This window comes from Fulmarus glacialis, unplaced genomic scaffold, assembly GCF_000690835.1.
Source record: "Fulmarus glacialis isolate BGI_N327 unplaced genomic scaffold, ASM69083v1 scaffold7663, whole genome shotgun sequence".
NCBI classification, from domain to species: domain Eukaryota; kingdom Metazoa; phylum Chordata; class Aves; order Procellariiformes; family Procellariidae; genus Fulmarus; species Fulmarus glacialis.
In genome coordinates, this window is record NW_009203513.1 from 4,449 (window position 1) to 23,253 (window position 18,805).

Genomic DNA, 18,805 nt, shown 5'->3' on the forward strand with positions numbered 1-18,805 from the left:
TCAGTATGTTAGAGGAAAAGGTAGACAAATACTTGGTGGGCAGGAGGAAGATGACCTCAATGATTTCTGTGAGTTTGATATAACAGCTCAAATAATCATATTCGAAGTGACCAGAGTTGCTTTGCTTGTAATGAATACTGCTGAAGAAATACTGGTTTATTCCTGAAAGGTGACCACATTTCCATACTGGATTACTTTACTGCTTTGTGTGGGAATACATCCTAGGGAATGGGCTTGGCCACATCAAGTACAAAACACTGGGGATGCTCATGGGTCTCTTTGGGAGATGCATGTGTGCTGCTTCTCAGGGGCTGTAGTCCAAAGTGATAGATGTCAGCAATTAAATGTGCTGTGCAGCAGTGAGATGAAAAAATACTCTTTACACCTTGCGTGTAAAGCAGCTGTATTGTCATCTTTTAGCTGTCAGAGTTGCTGTCTTGTTTTTCCCTTGCCTGCCCATGACATATGTTCTACTTTATTAGGCAATGCATTTACAACACATTGGTACAAACTGTGAGTTTTAAGAGGTGTTTATGATTACTTTTATTAGCTGCATTTGCAGGTTACTCTAGGAGCCACCTAGTGGTACACTAGTCCTAATAAAATGTGTATAATAACAAAATATCTGTAGTTGTAACCAAGACATGCTCAAGATGTGTGTGCACCCACGTATAAATATAATTAACTTTTGTTTTTTCAGCTACAAGAAGAAAGATGCTGATTTGTCTGTGGCTCAGGGTCGCATTAAGGATCTTGAAGTGCTGTTCCATAGAAGTGAAGCAGAACTCAATACTGTCCTGAATGAGAAGCGCAGTCTGGAAGCAGAGGTGGCTGATTTGCGTGCCCAACTTGCTAAGGTATGGCAGTGAATGCTTCCTTGCTTTAGCACAGGAGAGGCTGTGTATTGTAAAACTTATTTTTCTTTCCAGTTAGTTTGTAGTCTGAACATCAGTGATCCAGCTCGCTTACTGCTGATCCTTTGCCTGCCCCTCTTGGATATAAAAACAAATTGTAAGAAATCTTTGTAAAGCAACCAAAGCAACATGGTGTTTTAGAAATTTTGCTAGTCAAAAGCTTTTATTTAAAAATTTCTGATAAGTGTTTCTATATTCATGAGATATGAGGTTACTAAACATTGTCCTTTGTAAGGTCCTGCATAACTTTAAACTTATGCTGGAGTACGCAGTGGGACTATGCTAGCAAGAAAAAGAAGAACATGCAACATACTGTGCTTGAGGAATTAATAATCCTCGGCTCCATTATCATACTGTATTGAAATAATCGTATGTTTTAAATAACTGGTATATAAACATGAAAGCTTGTTTTAAATATTCATAAGCACACACACTCTTTTTCTTTTTTTTTAATTGGAAAATCAGTGGATTGACATTAGATTTGTTGTTGTGAATAATTGGTCCAAAGATGTCAAATGAAGACCATAAAGGGATTATGGGGATGGAAAATAGGGATCCAAAATTAAATCTTTATCTTTAAAATTCTTTACTAGGCTGAAGATGGTCATGCTGTGGCTAAGAAGCAGTTGGAGAAGGAGACACTCATGCGTGTGGACCTGGAGAATCGGTGCCAAAGCTTGCAAGAGGATCTGGATTTCAGGAAGAATGTGTTTGAGGAGGTGGTATTAACCTAATAATCTCATCATAGTCTGAAGTTTATGTAGCTTTTATTCAAACTGACTATAAGCAATTACTAAGTCCAGATAGGGAAGGTCAGTATTATCCTTGCTATAAATAGGTTGAACAATAAAATAGTTAAAGGTTTTGTTACATGGTAAATCAGTGGCTGAACTGGCATGAGAGCCAAGTGACAAGGGTATTGTTCCATGGGCAGGTGAGCTAATGTAGCAGCTGACTGCTGTGGGAAAGGGACAGTCTTGTTCCTTCTCTCTGGACCTGGTTGCATGGTCGTGCTCCTTATTTGCACCAACTTTGGTGCTTGTTGAATCTGACTATAACCTATTTTCATTGATGAGAACAGTATGCAATTACCCTGCTTTTTGCAGGGGTAGGTTTCTGCCTGTTTAGTGAGTTGAGTTGGCTCATAGCGGTTCTAGTGAGGACCAAAGTTTTTATAAAATAGTGGGAATGCACGGGTGTGGCTTGGGGGATTGGGAAAGGGAAGCATGACCTTTTCTCTGTACCAGATGCGAAGTGTTATGTCAGTTTTTTCCATCTTATGAAAACCAACTCTGACCTTTGGTTCTGCAAGCTCATTCAATTAGTGGCTGCTGAGCAATTGCCCATGCTTCTGCCCTTCATCTCACCTATGCTAGTTGTGATGTTTCTTTCACCATGCACGAAACCACTTCAGCCTGATTAACTAGTAAAATACTTAGGGCTTTCTGGTTGAGTTATGTCTTACCTCGGAATCAAATGAGTGCCCAGACTGGATTAAGGGATGGGGCAGGGCTGTGTGGCTAAGGACAGGGGCTGGAGCAGGGCCAGAGAAACCAACCAGGTAGATCACCCTGAATTGTACTGACCATTGTCTCACTTCCATGCCCTGGAGTAGTTGGATTGCTGCACGTGACTGCAGTGACAGACCCTTGCTTGGTTGTAGGGCCTTAAAATAACTTTCTTTCCTGAGGAGAATTGTGTTGCTACTGACTAAAGGTGAAGCTAAATGAGACAGAAGCTAATCTTAAAGCTTGCTATGCTGAAGTGGGGGTGTTCCTTTAGCCATCCCTGGAGCTCTTTGATCCTTGTATGGACCAATTCAACACACAAAGGAAACCAATTCCTTTTTTTCTTCAGGTTAGTGAATTCATTTGATTCAGTGAAGGGTCCAACGCTCCATTAGAGTTAGAATATCATGATTGGGAGTGTGGCAAGTGAAGCCTGCTTATTCTAGTGGTGTTGAACTGCTAGATCAGCTCAGCCCTTCACCTGATACTTTGTAGTCCTCCATGATATTTTTGTGGCCTCTGAGGGGTCATTGCCTACAGTTACTGAGAGACTGCTGCTTGCTAGTTTTCTTGGCATAAAAATTCACCACAGAATGGAAAGCTTCTTCCAGATCACATCAGGACACATTTCTGTGAGTAGAAGGGCACGTTTTTAAGAGTCTATTCTTAGATGTAGAGCATTTCTGCAAAACAACTTGTAAAGTTGCTGTGAATTTGTGTTAGCCTGCTATGACTCCAATTTAGGCATGCAAAGTGAGCCTTGCTTCACTTGCCTGCTGTTCCTTCTCATGGCCCTGCTGCTACCTTCAGGCCTCCTCCCAGTAGTCAGAACTGCTCCTTTGTTGTTCGTCCTACCCTGAAGGGAGAAATTGTCTCTTTCTCATACCATGCATTCAGGCCTGGCCAGGTCTCTGCGGAGCTCAACATAAATAAGTGCATGAGTAAGTCTTACCTCACTAGTTGGGGACCAGTGTTCTAGGCACAGAGAACTCATACTTCTCTAAAAATGAAAATTTCTTAGTACAAACTCTGACCAGAAAAAATTAGATTTATGTCTTCAGGATTGCTTGGGTTGCTGCTTTATTACTAAAGTAATCAAAATCAATGAGTAGAGGTCATCCAGTATACAGAAAAAGAGAGAAGATCTGCATATGCTTAAAAGTGAAATTTGAAGATGCAGGTTTTATCTATAATGATTATTTTTTCAATATATGCAATGGTCACAAAAGGTGTTCCTTTTTATCTGACTCCTTGTAGACTGCTATTGTAATGTAGGCATGTATATTGAGAAGGAAAGGGTTTGTAGTGCAGCACATGGAATCTCTTTGCTATGTAAAAATTCATGTTTTCTTCTCCCCTCCTTCCCCCATTTTGACTTTTGTAGCATAAAACATCCATATACAGTTTAAGTAAGGAGCTATTTTTAAACCTGTTTTTAAGTCAGATCACTTTTAATGGTAACTTGCATCTGTTAGTACATGCAGCAATTCTTAGGCTTAAATGCCTTTAGTACTGTAGCTCCTATATACTAAATAAGTAGTACTGAAATAGTTAATTGTTGTCTGAATGTAATTGCTGTACTGTACCTTAATGTGGGAATTTGTCCCCATTTTTTTTGTGTGTGTAGGAAATAAGGGAAACAAGAAAACGACATGAACATCGTTTGGTCGAGGTGGACACGAGTCGCCAACAGGAGTATGAATCCAAAATGACTCAGGCCCTGGAGGATCTGCGAAATCAACATGATGAACAAGTCAAACTGTACAAAATGGAGCTTGAGCAGACCTATCAGGCTAAGGTAACTAATGCTATCCACAGCACTGTCTGACAGGAAGTCCAGTTGGTGAGATAAAACCATTTCCATCAGCCCTACTGTCTTTAAGGAGACAAGTAATTATAATTTGAAGAAGCTTTCTCCCAGTGTTCACATGCCTCCTCTGGTGCTTGTGTGTGGATGCACTTCCAAGGAGATCGTAGCCAGAGGTAATAGCTAGGAATAGCTTTAGCCAAGAAAGGCCAGTTTGTGAGAAAACACATGGAACTGTTGGTTACTGCGGAGAGGACACAGTGGGAATAGCGGATGTCATGCAATAGCTGATTAGACAATGTCTTCTGCTATAAGGGTTTTTTCCTTGATGTCAGTAGATCCAATTCTTCCTCCAAAATGGAGGTGGTGGAGGAGATTTGCAATAGGTGCAATACATGGGCTCTAAGAAGCTGACTACCTGGAGGGATGGGTTGGAGAGCTTGGGGAATGGCTGCATTTCAATACGGGCTTTTGCCTGGATGCAGTGAGCTTGCTAACTAATATGGACATACTGAGAGGGGCTCCATGTCTAAGGTTGCATTGTCACTTTATTCTTACTGTGGCCTTTGCAATGTTCTTACTAGCCCCAATACTCTTTTAAATGTGTGTAAGCCTTAATACATTTCAATGATCTAAGTTAGTTCTGGATTGGAAAATGACTCGATGCAGTCATGGTTTCATTGGTGGCGGGGAAACTTCAGGCAAGGTATTGGACCTTTTTTGACCAGCTTTGGTGATGAAAACCACGGTATGAAAATTGGAAATCATAGAATCATAGAATGGTTTGGGTTGGAAGGGACCTTTAAAGGTCATCTAGTCCAACCCCCCTGCAGTAAGCAGGGGACATCTTCAACTAGATCAGGTTGCTTAGAGCACCGTCCAACCTGACCTTGAATGTTTCCAGGGATGGGGCATCTACCACCTTCTGGGCAACCTGTGCCAGTGTTTCACCACCCTTGTCGTAAAAAAATTCTTCCTTGTATCTTGTCTGAATTACCCTCTTTTAGTTTAAACCCATTCCCCCTTGTCCTATCGCAACAGGCCCTACTAAAAAGTCTGTCCCCATTTTTTCTTATAAGCCCCTTTTAAGTAATGAAAGGCTGCAATAAGGTCTACATGGAGCCTTCTCTTCTCTAGGCCAAACAACCCCAACTCTCTCAACCTGTTCTCATAGGAGAGGTGTTCCATCCCCCTGATCATTTTCGTTGCCCTCCTCTGGACCTGCTCCAACAGGTCCATGTCTATCCTGTGCTGAGGACTCCAGAGCTGGATGCGATACTCCAGGTGGGGTCTCACCAGAGCGGAGTAGAAGGGAAACGTGAACACAGGAGTAATTTAATCCAGGAGAATGCTTCTTAAACTTCTTAAAAATATTTGCACTCTTTTGGTTTATCTGTCTATTGTCATGGATAAGTGGAATGCACCTCACTCAAAAGAGAGAAGCAGGATTATGTTTTATTGAGGTAAAACAATAACTTGACAGAGTTCAGTAAGTTCGATCGAATTTAACAAAGTTTAACAGTGGTTTGACAAGGTTCAATAAGTTCGATGGCAAGGTTCACCTTATTAATTACTGCATGGAAGGAACATACAAAGGGTAAGGGATCTCTCTGCCTTGGGTGAGGAAGGATCTCTTAATCTCAGGTAAGGAATCTCAAACCTTGAGAGGTGTCCCTGCTCAAGGGGAGAGTCACCTGATGTGCAATCCAGCTGCAGTTCAGGGGGAGCTCAAATTGGGCCCATCTTGATGGTAATATTTATAGGGTGAAATAGGTGGCTGCTAGTCAATAGTATAGACAAGACAGATGTCTTCATTTTAGCTCTGGTATCTTGTTCTGTGCTTTGGTTATCTTAGAATCATAGAATCATTAAGGTTGGAAAAGAACGCTAAGATCGAGTCCAACCGTCAACCCAATACTACCATGCCCACTAAACCATGTCCCTAAGCGCCACATCTACACGTCTTTTAAATATTATTTAAGATTAAATAGCTTCTATTGTTTATCAAAAGGATATTTGCAGGATATCTAACTCAATGCAAGTGACTTGTATAAAACTTGCCTTCCAGCTGGAGAATGCCAAACTGTCCTCTGACCAAAATGACAAAGCTGCTGGTGCAGCTCGAGAGGAGTTGAAGGAGGCTCGCATGAGAATAGAAGCTCTCAGCTACCAGCTTTCTGGCCTTCAGAAACAGGTAAAGGGACTAAATTTGCTTTCATCTCTAATACAGAGCACTGTATTGTTTGGATATATTAACATTTCTGTCCCTTCATATTTTCTGGATTTTACAGAGAGAAATCTTTGTTGTGTTCATTTGGGAGGGAGATGAATTTTTAACTTTTTTTACTGTACCCACATATATGCCAACTGGGTTTTCCATTGTGCTGTCTACCTAGGCTAGTGCAGCAGAAGATCGCATTCGTGAATTGGAGGAAATGATGGCTGGTGAGCGGGAAAAGTTTAGGAAAATGCTAGATGCAAAGGAGAGGGAAATGACAGAAATGAGGGACCAGATGCAGCAGCAGCTTACAGAGTACCAGGAACTGCTTGATGTTAAATTAGCGCTGGACATGGAGATCAGTGCTTACCGAAAACTCCTGGAAGGAGAAGAGGAAAGGTACGTACAGATTCCACATTCTTTTCTTAGGACTAGCAGGTGTTATCTTCATTTCTTATGCTTATTTTTTTACCATTTGAGCAGGAAAACTGAACTGATACTGGCCTCACACCACAATCCGTTGCATGGAACACTTACATGGAACACTTGCAAGTGTTCTCATCTGAACAACGTCTTCATTTTATTTTGGTTTTGTAATGGTCTCAGAGTACAACAGAATATATCATTCTGTGCTTGACATTCATCTCCTCCTTTTGTTTAAGTGCTTATACTTCTGTGTTTTCCTGTTTTTAAATTATGTGGTCCAAGAATAGTGTGTTAAGTAGCAGATATACTCGAGAGGAGGGTTAAGTGATCTGTGTTGCTCTCATTAGCACTGCTTTCCATGTCACATAATGGTACTACCAGAAAATTTCTCAGGGATGGATAGGCGCCCCCCGCCTTCTTTTATATGCAGTCTTCCTGACACACACAGTGAGGCTGCTTTCAGCCTTGGGGCCTATTACAGTCTGGCTATTGAGAATATTGTAGCTTATTGCTTTGTGTGTAGTTCCCTGGATGAGTTAATTAAAATGCTTGCTTCGTTGCGTTAAGGTTGAAGCTCTCTCCAAGTCCCTCCTCCCGTGTTACAGTCTCTCGGGCTACCTCCAGCAGCAGCAGTAGCAGTACTTCACTTGTTCGCTCTTCCCGAGGCAAGAGAAAACGTATTGAAGCAGAGGAGCTTTCAGGCAGCGGAACAAGTGGAATTGGCACTGGAAGTATTAGCGGCAGCAGTAGTAGCAGTAGCTTCCAAATGTCCCAGCAAGCTTCAGCTACAGGAAGTATCAGCATAGAAGAGATAGACCTGGAGGGCAAATACGTTCAACTGAAGAACAACTCAGAGAAGGTGAGTGTCAGCAGAACTCCTAGAAAACAAGGAGTAGGAGCTAAACTGAAATGTTACACGGCCTTTTGTAGCACAAGTAGATAGAGTCACTTGGAGAGCAGGAGCAACATCTCAAGGTGCAGCGTCCTGCAATAATTAACAGGGGCATTTAAAAGTTGAACGTTACAGTGTGCTAGCATGAGTGTAATGTTTGCTGCAGGAAAAGAACACAGTTTGTGTCCCAAATGTCTAAACCTGTGTGCTGGTACTTTGCTCATGTAAATAGCCTTGCTGGCTCTAGCAGAACTTTTTTGTGTGAAATGTGTATTTTTTTAAATTTTGCTGAATGACTTTATGGAATTTACACTTTAGACTATTAGTGGGTATAGAAAAATACTTTCAAGTTAGAATGCAAATGTCTCACAACTGTGTAAATAAATTTATATGCGCGTTATTTTAATAATAGAGAGACCTAGACAAGCTCTGATGCCTGTTTGCTCTGTTTTGCTCTCCCTAAATAACCTTATGACTCTCTCCATTAGGATCAGTCTTTGGGTAACTGGAGACTGAAAAGACAAATTGGAGATGAAGAAGAAATTGCTTACAAATTTACTCCTAAGTATGTCCTCAGAGCTGGGCAGACTGTAACAGTAAGTTACATTTATAGTATGTCAACAATATATTCTTTTGTTGATGCTGTGACAGTTGTAAATCTGACGTTTGGTACAGCCTGATTTGGTGTGTAACTTTTGGTTTCATGGATCTCACTTTAGAGGAGCAGGATTTCAGTTATAAAAATGCAGAACAGAAACTGAATTTCTGTATTAGCACTTCAGTATTTAAGACCACCTCGGGCAGAGAAAGCTGAAAAAGGTATTTCGGGGAATGGGTCAAGGGCTGTTTGTTTTCAAACACCTTTGCCCAGGTTTGGAACGCTAATTGTGCTCAACCTCTTAATGAAATAAGAACATTTCAGAGCATTCATTCTAGTAAAATTTAGTTAAGTATAAGACTAGATGTTCTCAGCCTTGATTGTAGTAGAACAGATGCTTTTCTATAATTTTGTATTTTATTTTCAGTCTGCAACAGATGTTCTTCAGCAGAAAAAAATGGCTTTCTTTCAATCAGTTTCAGCTATTTCTACTTAAGTATCAATTGCTCAGATACATATAAAAGATTAAGTTGATACACTACAACCTGCATTTTATGTCTTGGCTCCATACAGTATAATAATTGAGACAGTGGTAGGAGAAATTTGTATATTCAGAAAAGAATTGATGATTGCAATATTAGATAATTTTTTTTCTCTTGGGGATTTTTAATGGCTAGTGTTACTTTTTGTTGTAGACTGAGAATAATACCTATACCATTACTTGTAATAAGATAAAAGCAGGGTAAAACTGCCATTGGAATTCAGAAACAAAACTGGTATGTAGAGAGAAGTAGGAGAATTAGGGGGTTCTGCATATTTAAAAATAAAATGTGCATAAATAGCTAATTACAGAATGTCTTTCTCACTAGATTTGGGGTGCAGATGCAGGCGTATCACATAGCCCCCCTTCTGTTCTCGTGTGGAAGAATCAAGGTAGCTGGGGCACTGGAGGAAATATCCGCACATACCTTGTAAACTCTGAAGGAGAGGTAGGCTGTGTCTGTAGAAGAAAGCTGTGGACTGGGTTATCTCCCAAACTCTTTTAATTTGGGGGGTGGGACAATGCCGACAAAATCTGATTTTAAGATCTCCTCTATGGCCTTTTAAAATTAGACAGTTTATAACACTGAAATAAACATCTGTACATATCTCTGAGATTTTGGGGAAATTTTGGAAAACTGTGATCATCCTCCTGATACATCCATAGACTTTTTTTTTTCCTATTTCAGAAAAACACTATGCTAGTAGAGAATTTATTTGGAATTTGAGTAGGTATTTTCAGAAGAGACAAAGAAAATAAGTATTGCTAGCAATTCAAAGTTACAGTATATAGTACCTATAATATTCTGGGGTGCAATGTAAATATTAATGTGGGAAGATAGCTGTCCTTTCAATGTTGGAAGTATATCAGAAGTTTTCATTTGGTACAGGTTCCTGTGTATTCTGCGTTGTCCTACATCTGCCCATAACTGATTTTTTTAAAAACCATCCCTGCAGAAGATTCCTGCAAGGGAGGATTGTGATTTGGCTGTTACTCATAAATGTACCATTATCCCAGTGATCTGATAGAAATAGGAAAGTAAAACAGACTATACTTGTATCAGTTTTCATGCTGCCTTTCTTGCCTGCAATTCTGTGGAAGCACTTTGTGCAGGAACAGCAGCACAGGACAAGGTAGGAGGGAGGGTCATTTGTACAAATAGAAAGCTAACTGGCTTAGTATTCAAATAGAAGTGGTTAAACTAGTATCTGAAAAAATTTCAAATCCATGTCTGTTACCACTGTGATTGCCTTTAGTATCCCTGCTTAGAAGTGTATGTTTAGGGCGACTTTTTCCACAAGTAGAAATTTGCACCTATGATTTCAAGGGTGCAGGTGTACAGAAGAATTTCTTACTACTAAGAAGTGTTAAAAATAATTTAGTAATAAAGGAAGCTTCCTGGGGTTTTAGAATTCTTTTTAGTGTCTGGTTTGAAAGACTGTCCTGATAATTGATACACGCAATTGATACAGAGTATTTAGTAGAAATCAGGAATATTCTTAATGCTGTGTAATCATACTGAGAAACTTCAGTGAAACTTTAGTTTCTCACATTACAACATGTCTCAGACAGCTGCTAACTGGGTCTGCTATGAGCTTGTATAAAACTGAGTAATGATCACCTGAAACATGGCTGCTTCCTCTCAAATCCCTAGGTAATGAAAGAAAATTCCTGAAGCTAAATTACATTACCGTGACTTTTAGTGGATAAAAATAGGAGTGGTGGTGTGGTTTGCAGGATATTACTGGTATTTGCTTGCATAGCTAATGTTAAATCTAGGGCAAGTTGCTTTAAGCCCTCCAAAATTTAATAGGGATATTATATTGATGGTATAGCAAAAACTATAGATGTAGACTACTGGCCATCTTCTTATCTGTCATTTTGTGTAGGAAGTTGCAGTGAGAAGTGTTACTAAATCAGTAGTCATGCGAGAGAACGAAGAGGAAGAGGATGAAGCAGAGTTTGGAGAAGATGACCTCTTCAACCAACAGGTAATAAGATGCAGACCAGGTGTTTAACTTGTGCCTTGTTGGTTGGATTAATCAGGCATAAGATTTAGGGGGGTCCCTTCAACTTTTGCCAGCTCTGAGCTTCCTGGTCCAGTTTTCCAATGGATGCTTGCAGAGGACAATCTCAGAATGGCTTGCAACCCTGCAGCATTACTACAATGCACAGAGGGAGTATAATGTGAGCTATTTTTCCAAGATTTGCTGCTTGAATCAATAATGGTACAGCTCAAGCAGTGGCTAATGTCAGGTCAGGATGCCAGGGTATCTATGGAAGTATGCAACAGATCAGATTTAAAGCATTGCAATGATACAGACTATTTTTAGGGTTAATAAGATTAGTTTTAGCAGTCAATGTTCCTCCCATTCCAGTATTTGCTTGTCTATAAAAAAGAGTCTGTGGCATTCTTGCTGTAAGCAGAATATAAACATTGGGAAATATAACCACTAAAAACCAGGAAAGGGGGAGTGCTTCTGCTGGTGCAAGCTTCAGCTTATTGGTTTATTTTCTGATAGTATAAACCTGCTACATCTGAAATAAACTTGGTTTTTCTTAATAATACCACCTGTATGTTTTCATAACCCTTAGTTAAGTACTGTGAAATAACTGCCCAGCAGTCAACAGAGTGAAAAGGTGAAAGATACTTCATACAGGTGGTACCAGAAAATATTTTAAATTTATTTCAAAGTCAAGCGATTTGTTCTCCTGATCAGTGGCCATTAGTAGCTCTTTTCACAAAGAACTCATTCTGTGCAGGTTTGAAGTTGAGTTCTGAAAGCTTTTTTTGGTCTCCAGGAGATTGAGCAGTGTATTTGTAGTACAAAGCAACTGAAACAAACTTTTTTTTACCCAAAGAAGCAGCTATGCAGCATAGATCTCTCTCAAATGGAAACATCATTTGAAATAAAGGAAGGAACTTCCTGTTCGAAAGCTAATGACATTATGATTTTCATTTGTCATCTGTATCAGTGTTGGAAGTATGGAGATTAACCGACCAACCCATCATAGAAAACCACAACCAGAGTAGCAGTGTCTTAATTCTGGCAGTAGACTGTGACATGTGCTATGCTTTCTCTATAGTTGTGATGTTCCCTGAATATAACTAAACTACAAAAAAAAAAGCTTTTAACAACTGAGATAATAACCAGAGTCTAGGCTTACAATATGAAAAGCTAGTAAGAATTGAGTTCAACTATGTCTGTCTTATTTTAGGGGGATCCCAGAACAACCTCTAGAGGATGCTCAGTGATGTGAAGAAAGAAAATAGAAACTATTATTTGCTTTTTTTTTTTCATTTATTTCCTTTTATTTTTGCTATTTTTTTCCCTCCAGAGCCACTGAAAACTATTTTTATATACGCATCATCTGATTTCTTTGAAGTTTGCTCCTTGGTACATTTTTATAAAAAATTTCAAAAAAAACCTTTACTGAACAAAACTGCCAGAACTTTAATAGATTTCTTTATTTTTCCCTCTGTTGAAACACTATATTGGAATACAACATTTTTCCCCATGCAGAGTTTAAAATCTTATGTACAAACCTGCAGCAAAAAAGAAATTTTTAGCTAAAATGGGATGAGACTCCTTGAGTGTATGGTAAATCTATAATTGCATATATAACCAGGATAACTAAAAAAAAAAAGTTTAAGAAAGCATGTTCATCTGCAGGGCCCCAGGAGAGATTCGCAGTAGTGTTTCCTCCATACTTTAAGAAATGGTAGTATCTTGCCTGGTATCCTCAGCAGTGCCCAGCTTAGGAAAATTAGACCCCAAGTTCATTAAAAATGCTACTCCACCAATGGAAGTAATAAAGGGAAGCTGCATTTTAGACATTCTCGGCTCAGGACCATGGCATCTTGTCCTACTCCAGGATTTGACAGCCTAGTGGTAAAAACATCTGAGTCTGTCAACACCTTAGCTCCATATCATTATTTCAGAAGATGGAGAATGGTGGGTTCTGCTTACTGAATATATACACCACTTTAAGGTATGGAAGTGTCAAAACCAGAGTTTTAACTGTTTTATTTTCAGGGGGTTTTGACATTGTCACAAATGAGACCTTGTTAAATCATGGACGCAAGTTGTGATGTACCGTACTTATGATGTTAAGCATCATGATTTAATGCTTTTGATATATTCAGCATTAAATAGAATTATTACGATTTTAGATGTTTAAAATACTTTTACTTTTGGCAATGATAAATATTGGGGATTTTAAAGGTTATCCTGTGTAAATGTTGACTTTTTTTTAATCAGAGGTAGATGCAGCTTGTTCATACTTTTCTTATATTCAAAGGGGCATTGTCAGATACCTTAAGAAGCAGTATTTGCAAAATAGTACAGAAATAGTTTAGTGACTTTTAAAAAAGTTAAAAGAAACTGCTGTTGTTCAGGACGTAAGCATTGCTTTGCAATGGTCAAATGCTCGAAGTAAAGGCTAACAGGGAGTGAAGGGAGAATAATGCTTTTTATAAAAAATGCTTCGTATGAGCAGCAGGTTATTTTTATTCCAGTACGATGCATTTTGTATCTGATAGTGTCCCTTTAGCTTAAGGTTTCTTCTGCTGCATTTCTGTGGAGACAACTCTGACTCCTGGTTAGGGTTAGTATTCATATAGTAGTGCATCTTTAAGCACTAGGAAAAATACTTGACGGCTCCAAAGAATGTATTGGCTACTGTACAAGCAAATATTTTTTCCACTAGTTATTGGTGGATACAAAATTTGGATACCATTTGATGCCAGCATAGAATCCTGGTTTTTACCTGCACTCTTGAACTCTGATCTTGTCATTCAAATAGTTTAGACTCATCAAACAAGCTACAAGGTTTGGATGTTTTCGGTGGCTTTTGGACATTATGTTCTCTGAACAGTATTGTGACTGACAGATATAACCTAGAAAGTCAGTTTAGTGGCTTTGACTGATGGCTTTGTAATGCAAGCAGGGTGGGAACAAAAGGGTTTTTTTAAGCTTATAAATTTATTTTACCATTTAAAAATAAATCAAAGATGCTACTTTCTCTGTTTGAGTGGGATGATTGAATTACTGAAGTTAAACTAATAGAAATTTAGAATTATGTTTTAATCCATTATCAGAAGGCCTATTACAAAAAAGCAGTATGAAGATTTGGCTGTTTGGGCTAGTTGGATAATTTTATTGATGTACTTGACCGTTCTTCTAATGTAATTTCCCCACTCTGCTTGAGTAGAAGGTTAAATATGTAGTAAATTATGTCTATCTCTCTGTAAAATGTATCTAGTGAAATTATGTTTCTCAGACATACTGTTATCAATTACCTTTTCTAAATTTGTTGTTATGCAAATGAATGCAATCAATGTAAAAGTATTTTTGCAATGCACCTTCCAACCACTGGACAGCATTTCCCTTTCTGACCCACAGCTTCCATAATATACTTACATAATGTTTGAGGGCTTTTTGCCTTTTTTTTTCCTAAAGATCTGTATTTATTTTTTTTACATTGGCCAGTTTTCAGATTGCTTATTCTTTAATATTGTCCTGTAAATTTAAGATTGTTCTGTGATCTTAAATACTAAAGCAATTTTTTTTTTGTAGTTCATTTGCATTTTTTCTGTGATTGGTTTTTTTTCTGTAAAGAATGGGCTAGGAAAGGCAGCTTGAATGAGGAAAAACCTCTTGCTACCTGAGCCATAGTTTTCTTAACAGCTACTGTATGGGGAATGTGTCTTCTTGTAGCCTTAAGGACTGGTGCTTGCAGATCTTATTTGATGAGCACTGTGCCCTTCAGTAACAGTCTGCAGAATTTGTCCTTAGATTTGGAACTGTGTCCTTTAACTTTGGAAACAGTTTATTTTATTCTGCAGTACCATGTTTAGGTATATGCAGGTGTTCATATAAAACAGTGATAGACACTGTGGGAAAAACTGAATGCCAACAGTCTAAATGTGGGTGATTCTGTCTCCACAGTGCTTTCTAAAAGGCTACTAAAAATATGATAAGTAATTCCTAGCTGTAAATTACAAGACACAGAAAAACTACTGTATTCCATGTACTTTCTTTTTTGTGTGTGTGTCTTCTCTAGACACCATCCTTTCCTCTTGCTTTTGATGCTGAGCTTCAGTATAACGGCACTATCCCTTTAAAGTTGGTGCTCCATACTGGGAGGTTTTTTGGCTTTACCAAACCAAAAAGCATTGTTTCTTTTTTTTCTGTATTTCAAGGATAATTTTTTTTCAGGATAATTAAAGCTTTTTGTTCAAATAAAATCCAGTGTCCCCTTGCCCTCTTTTCCTATTTGATCCTGTATGTGAACCACTCTTGAAGAAGCTGGAGGATAGTCAGTGTTTCTACTCCAGTGTCTGATATCAGGTGTAGAGCTTAGGAGGAGAAATAGATGTGACTTGTCAGGAAAAAAATGATTTTAAGGCTTCTCTTATTAGGGAAATTAACCAGTATAGCTTTTATCAGAGTAGTTACTTGAGCGTAATTACCCATATGGATGTTCTTATTTCAGGGAAATAAGCAAACAACTTTATCCTGGATGAAATAGTAAAAATGATTCCTAAATTATTCTCACTGGTTAAGAGAGGGAAGGAATAACAGCATAACTGCAGCAGAATAGTTAAGCCAATCTTTTCATTGTGTAGATCGTAACAGAATATCATATAAAATATGATAAACGCATACTACCTACTCCTAAGTTTGTACCATGTGAAAATGGTCCTGTCAGAACAAGTCCATCCATCTGCAGAACCATTGGTAACGTGGTGTCCTGCAGAATAAGATGGTTACAGAGAGCCTCTGACATTTCATGCCACTTCTTTCTCCCTCGCTTCTGTATTTGTTACTTTAGCTGTTGTGTTGCAGTGACTCCAAGTAATAGAGTGGGTATGATTCCTTTGTTGCTGCACAGCTTTATTTCCCAGTGTGTCTACTTAGGCTAGTTCAGGACTCTAGATTTGCCCTGACAAAAACAATAGTTTACACTGATGTATTGATCACTTGTCTTCAGCACCATTTTGCCATTAGATGGAAGTTGGCTGGCAGAGTTTGTGTTTGTAGTAGGAACCAAATGTCTCAGGAAGAAAATAAAGATCTGCTTCCCATGACCTGTAATGTGAAAGCCAGACGAGCTTGTCTGCAGCTTACATTAGTCATGAAAATTGTATTGCAGCGTGAAGCAGACCATACTGTGAAAGGAGATCACTTAATCTGCATGTTTATCCTTGAGCAACGGCACACCTCATGTTCAGTTCAGGGATCTTACTGGTTTTTTATATACCCTTTTTTCTTCTTTTTAATGCTCATCCTTTAACTACCACCTGAATAGGGGTTAGTTAGAAGAGGCTTGTAGAAATCCTCTCTATATCGCAGAACATTTGAGAATGTTTTGTGTGCATCAGAAAGATTTTGATGCTGTATGAAAACAAGCATGCTGTATGTTTTATATCTCTTTAGCCACTTATTTCACTTCCTCACTGTGATGTCATTCTAGCTCTTCTTTCTGTATCTTCTTTTGAAAGTCTTATCTCTAAACAAAGGCATTATCCATATTTGATACTGGATTTTATTGCCACTGTTGGGTCCAAACCCTGTGTGAGCAGGAAACAAAGCCTTGTTGTAAACCAGTGAGTGGAAGGTGAGATAGTGATTGCATTTTTCAAAGCATTGTTTTATCTGAATGTCAAGACAAATTATATTGGAGAGTTTCTTTTCTCACTTCAAATGGCCTGGGAAACAGAATTATTTGCCCTTCAATATGATTAGCTTTAAACCAGTTTAAAATAATTTAAAAGTGGGGTTTTTTTATACAAGACCATATTTACATGCAACTATTATTTGTAAACATAATGCCTTTCTTGAAATGCTAAGGTCTAGAGAGTGAACAGGATGCTTAATATTGAAAGACTCCGTTAAGAATAGCACAAGCAGTGAATTGACTTGGAGGTCAGGAAAAGAAAATATGTTTCATTAACTTCCAAATTTTCTAGTTAGCTTTTAATGAAGTGATGATTCTGTGTTGATAAGGTAGATGTTACTGTGTATTCCAGCTACCCAGATCATCATTACACTAAAATTGCAAGCAATAAGCTATTTTAAATGAGTTTAAGCCAAAATGTTTTTCATTTGGGCACAATAGTACCTTCTCAGTTGAACTGTATTTTCATAACAGTGATGCCTTGTGACTTGAATTGTGATTTCTTTTTTTTTAAATTTTTTTAACTTTTTTAATACAATCTTTATTTAGATAGCTCTGGTTCTAGGGTCACTGGTCAGTTTAACTGACTACCTCCAGTCACCTGTTGCAGACGAGTTTTTGGAAGGTTCAAGTTTTTTAAATAAGGAATTGAGAAAAAGGTTGCAAATTGAAATACAAACACAAAATGATGAAAATGTTCACATGGAACTTACGAAAACTACATAATGATCTAGACTTTATCATTTCAAAGTGGGTTTTTTTCTTTTTAGAATATGCATGCCAAATGTCTTGTCTTTTTCAATGATTTGTAATATACATTTTATGACTGGAAACTTTTTGTACAACACACTCGAATAAATGTTTTGCATTTTACTTGTTTCCTTTTTTCATTTAACCAACAGAGAGGCCACATGGGCTGTTTGAGATGATTCATCCCAGGGGGACCTTCCTGTGTGTAGAGAGATAGGGGACAATGAGCTATCCACATTCCTAAAAGAGAACAGCTGAATTGTGTGGTGTGCTCCAGAAGCAAACGAACACTTTCGTTTGAACTGTACACAGACACAGTGCTCACGGAAAGTGCTGTCCTCTCTGATCAACAGCGCCACTCCCAATGAAAGCAGAGGGAAGAACTTGAGTACCTGGAGCAGATAAACTTCCCCTTCCTTTCTCATCACCCTGCTGACCTCTACAGCCCCTGCACTGAAGGGCTTGTTTCCATTTAGCCCACTTGATCCTGACTTGAGAGAACAAGAGGAGATACTGAGCCCTAGCAGTGATCAATTCTTAGGAACTAGGAAATGGGCTGAAGCATTGCTGTGAGCTGCTGTGTTCATTGTTAGCCTAGCTCAATTTCCAGTCCGTTTCTTTTCACTAGTCTGTACTCATAAAATTGTACCATAGCCAACTACCCCATCTTTAGTGCTGGCTGATGATAATTCTGTGAGGTGTAGGAATGGTTTCTTTTTCAGGTGGACCCACAGACAGCATGATAATGATTTCCAATACTCTTGAATGTGGGCTCTAGCTGGTAAAGATGAGAGTAGCTTTGACTTTAGCTCTGCCGTAATGCTCAGTTCCTCATCTCACAGAGGTAAGTAGCAATCTCCTTTCTGCACATCATATCTAAAAAAAGCGCTGTAGCATTGTTGTGTCCCATTTGCTTCTACCAACTCTCACAGCATTCTTACTTAATGGAGGATATACCATTGTGGAATTAATGCAGGCATTATGGCTATGAGCCTCTTACCTGAGTCACCTAAGGCAGAGGAAACCATCGTCATAGCCTCAAAGAACAAAAAAATTAATTCCGGAGAAAATTCACCAGGGAGTTGCTCTCTGTAGGAAGCCCAGTTCATAAGGCTCGTATTTCATGTCAGGATGTAGTTGTGCAGCATTTTTCTCATACTTGAATGCTGTGCTGTACTGAACTTGCAAAATATCATAGCTCCAGCCCCATGCCCAGCCATTCGCACTGCTACGGAACGCGAAGCTGGGGAGTTACTTGGCAGTCCAGGAAACCCGGCCCCACCACTGCAAGTGATGCAGGTGCATTACGCCCCAGGACGTAAAAGCTTTCTCAGGGCCACTGCCACCACAGTCGGTAGTGACACCAAAATTCATCCCAACACGGGACATGGGCCTCTGCACTCACCCCGGTGCCCGGCGGGGCCACGAGGCGCGGTGGGCATGGCGGGGAGCAGGCCCGCCCCCGGGG

At 39.1% G+C, this 18,805-nt stretch overlaps 1 protein-coding gene across 1 annotated transcript; it reads left to right on the top strand.

Moving 5' to 3' along the window:
• The first annotated feature begins 704 nt into the window (after positions 1–704).
• LMNB2 (lamin B2) lies at positions 705–12,547 on the top strand. Its single transcript, XM_009574658.1, has 10 exons — positions 705–857; positions 1,508–1,633; positions 4,050–4,220; positions 6,298–6,423; positions 6,626–6,846; positions 7,441–7,732; positions 8,254–8,361; positions 9,233–9,352; positions 10,794–10,895; positions 12,124–12,547. Exons 2-10 carry the CDS (start codon positions 1,559–1,561, stop codon positions 12,163–12,165), a joined length of 1,257 nt encoding a protein of 418 aa, XP_009572953.1. The 5' UTR covers positions 705–857; positions 1,508–1,558; the 3' UTR covers positions 12,166–12,547.
• The last annotated feature ends 6,258 nt before the right edge of the window (positions 12,548–18,805 follow it).

Coding starts and splice junctions, on each gene's coding strand:
- LMNB2 (XM_009574658.1), top strand. CDS start 1,559: ATGCGTGTGGACCTGGAGAATCGGTGCCAAAGCTTGCAAGAGGATCTG. Junction 6,847..7,440: donor CTGGAAGGAGAAGAGGAAAG/GTACGTACAGAT, acceptor CGTTGCGTTAAG/GTTGAAGCTCTCTCCAAGTC. Junction 7,733..8,253: donor TGAAGAACAACTCAGAGAAG/GTGAGTGTCAGC, acceptor TCTCTCCATTAG/GATCAGTCTTTGGGTAACTG.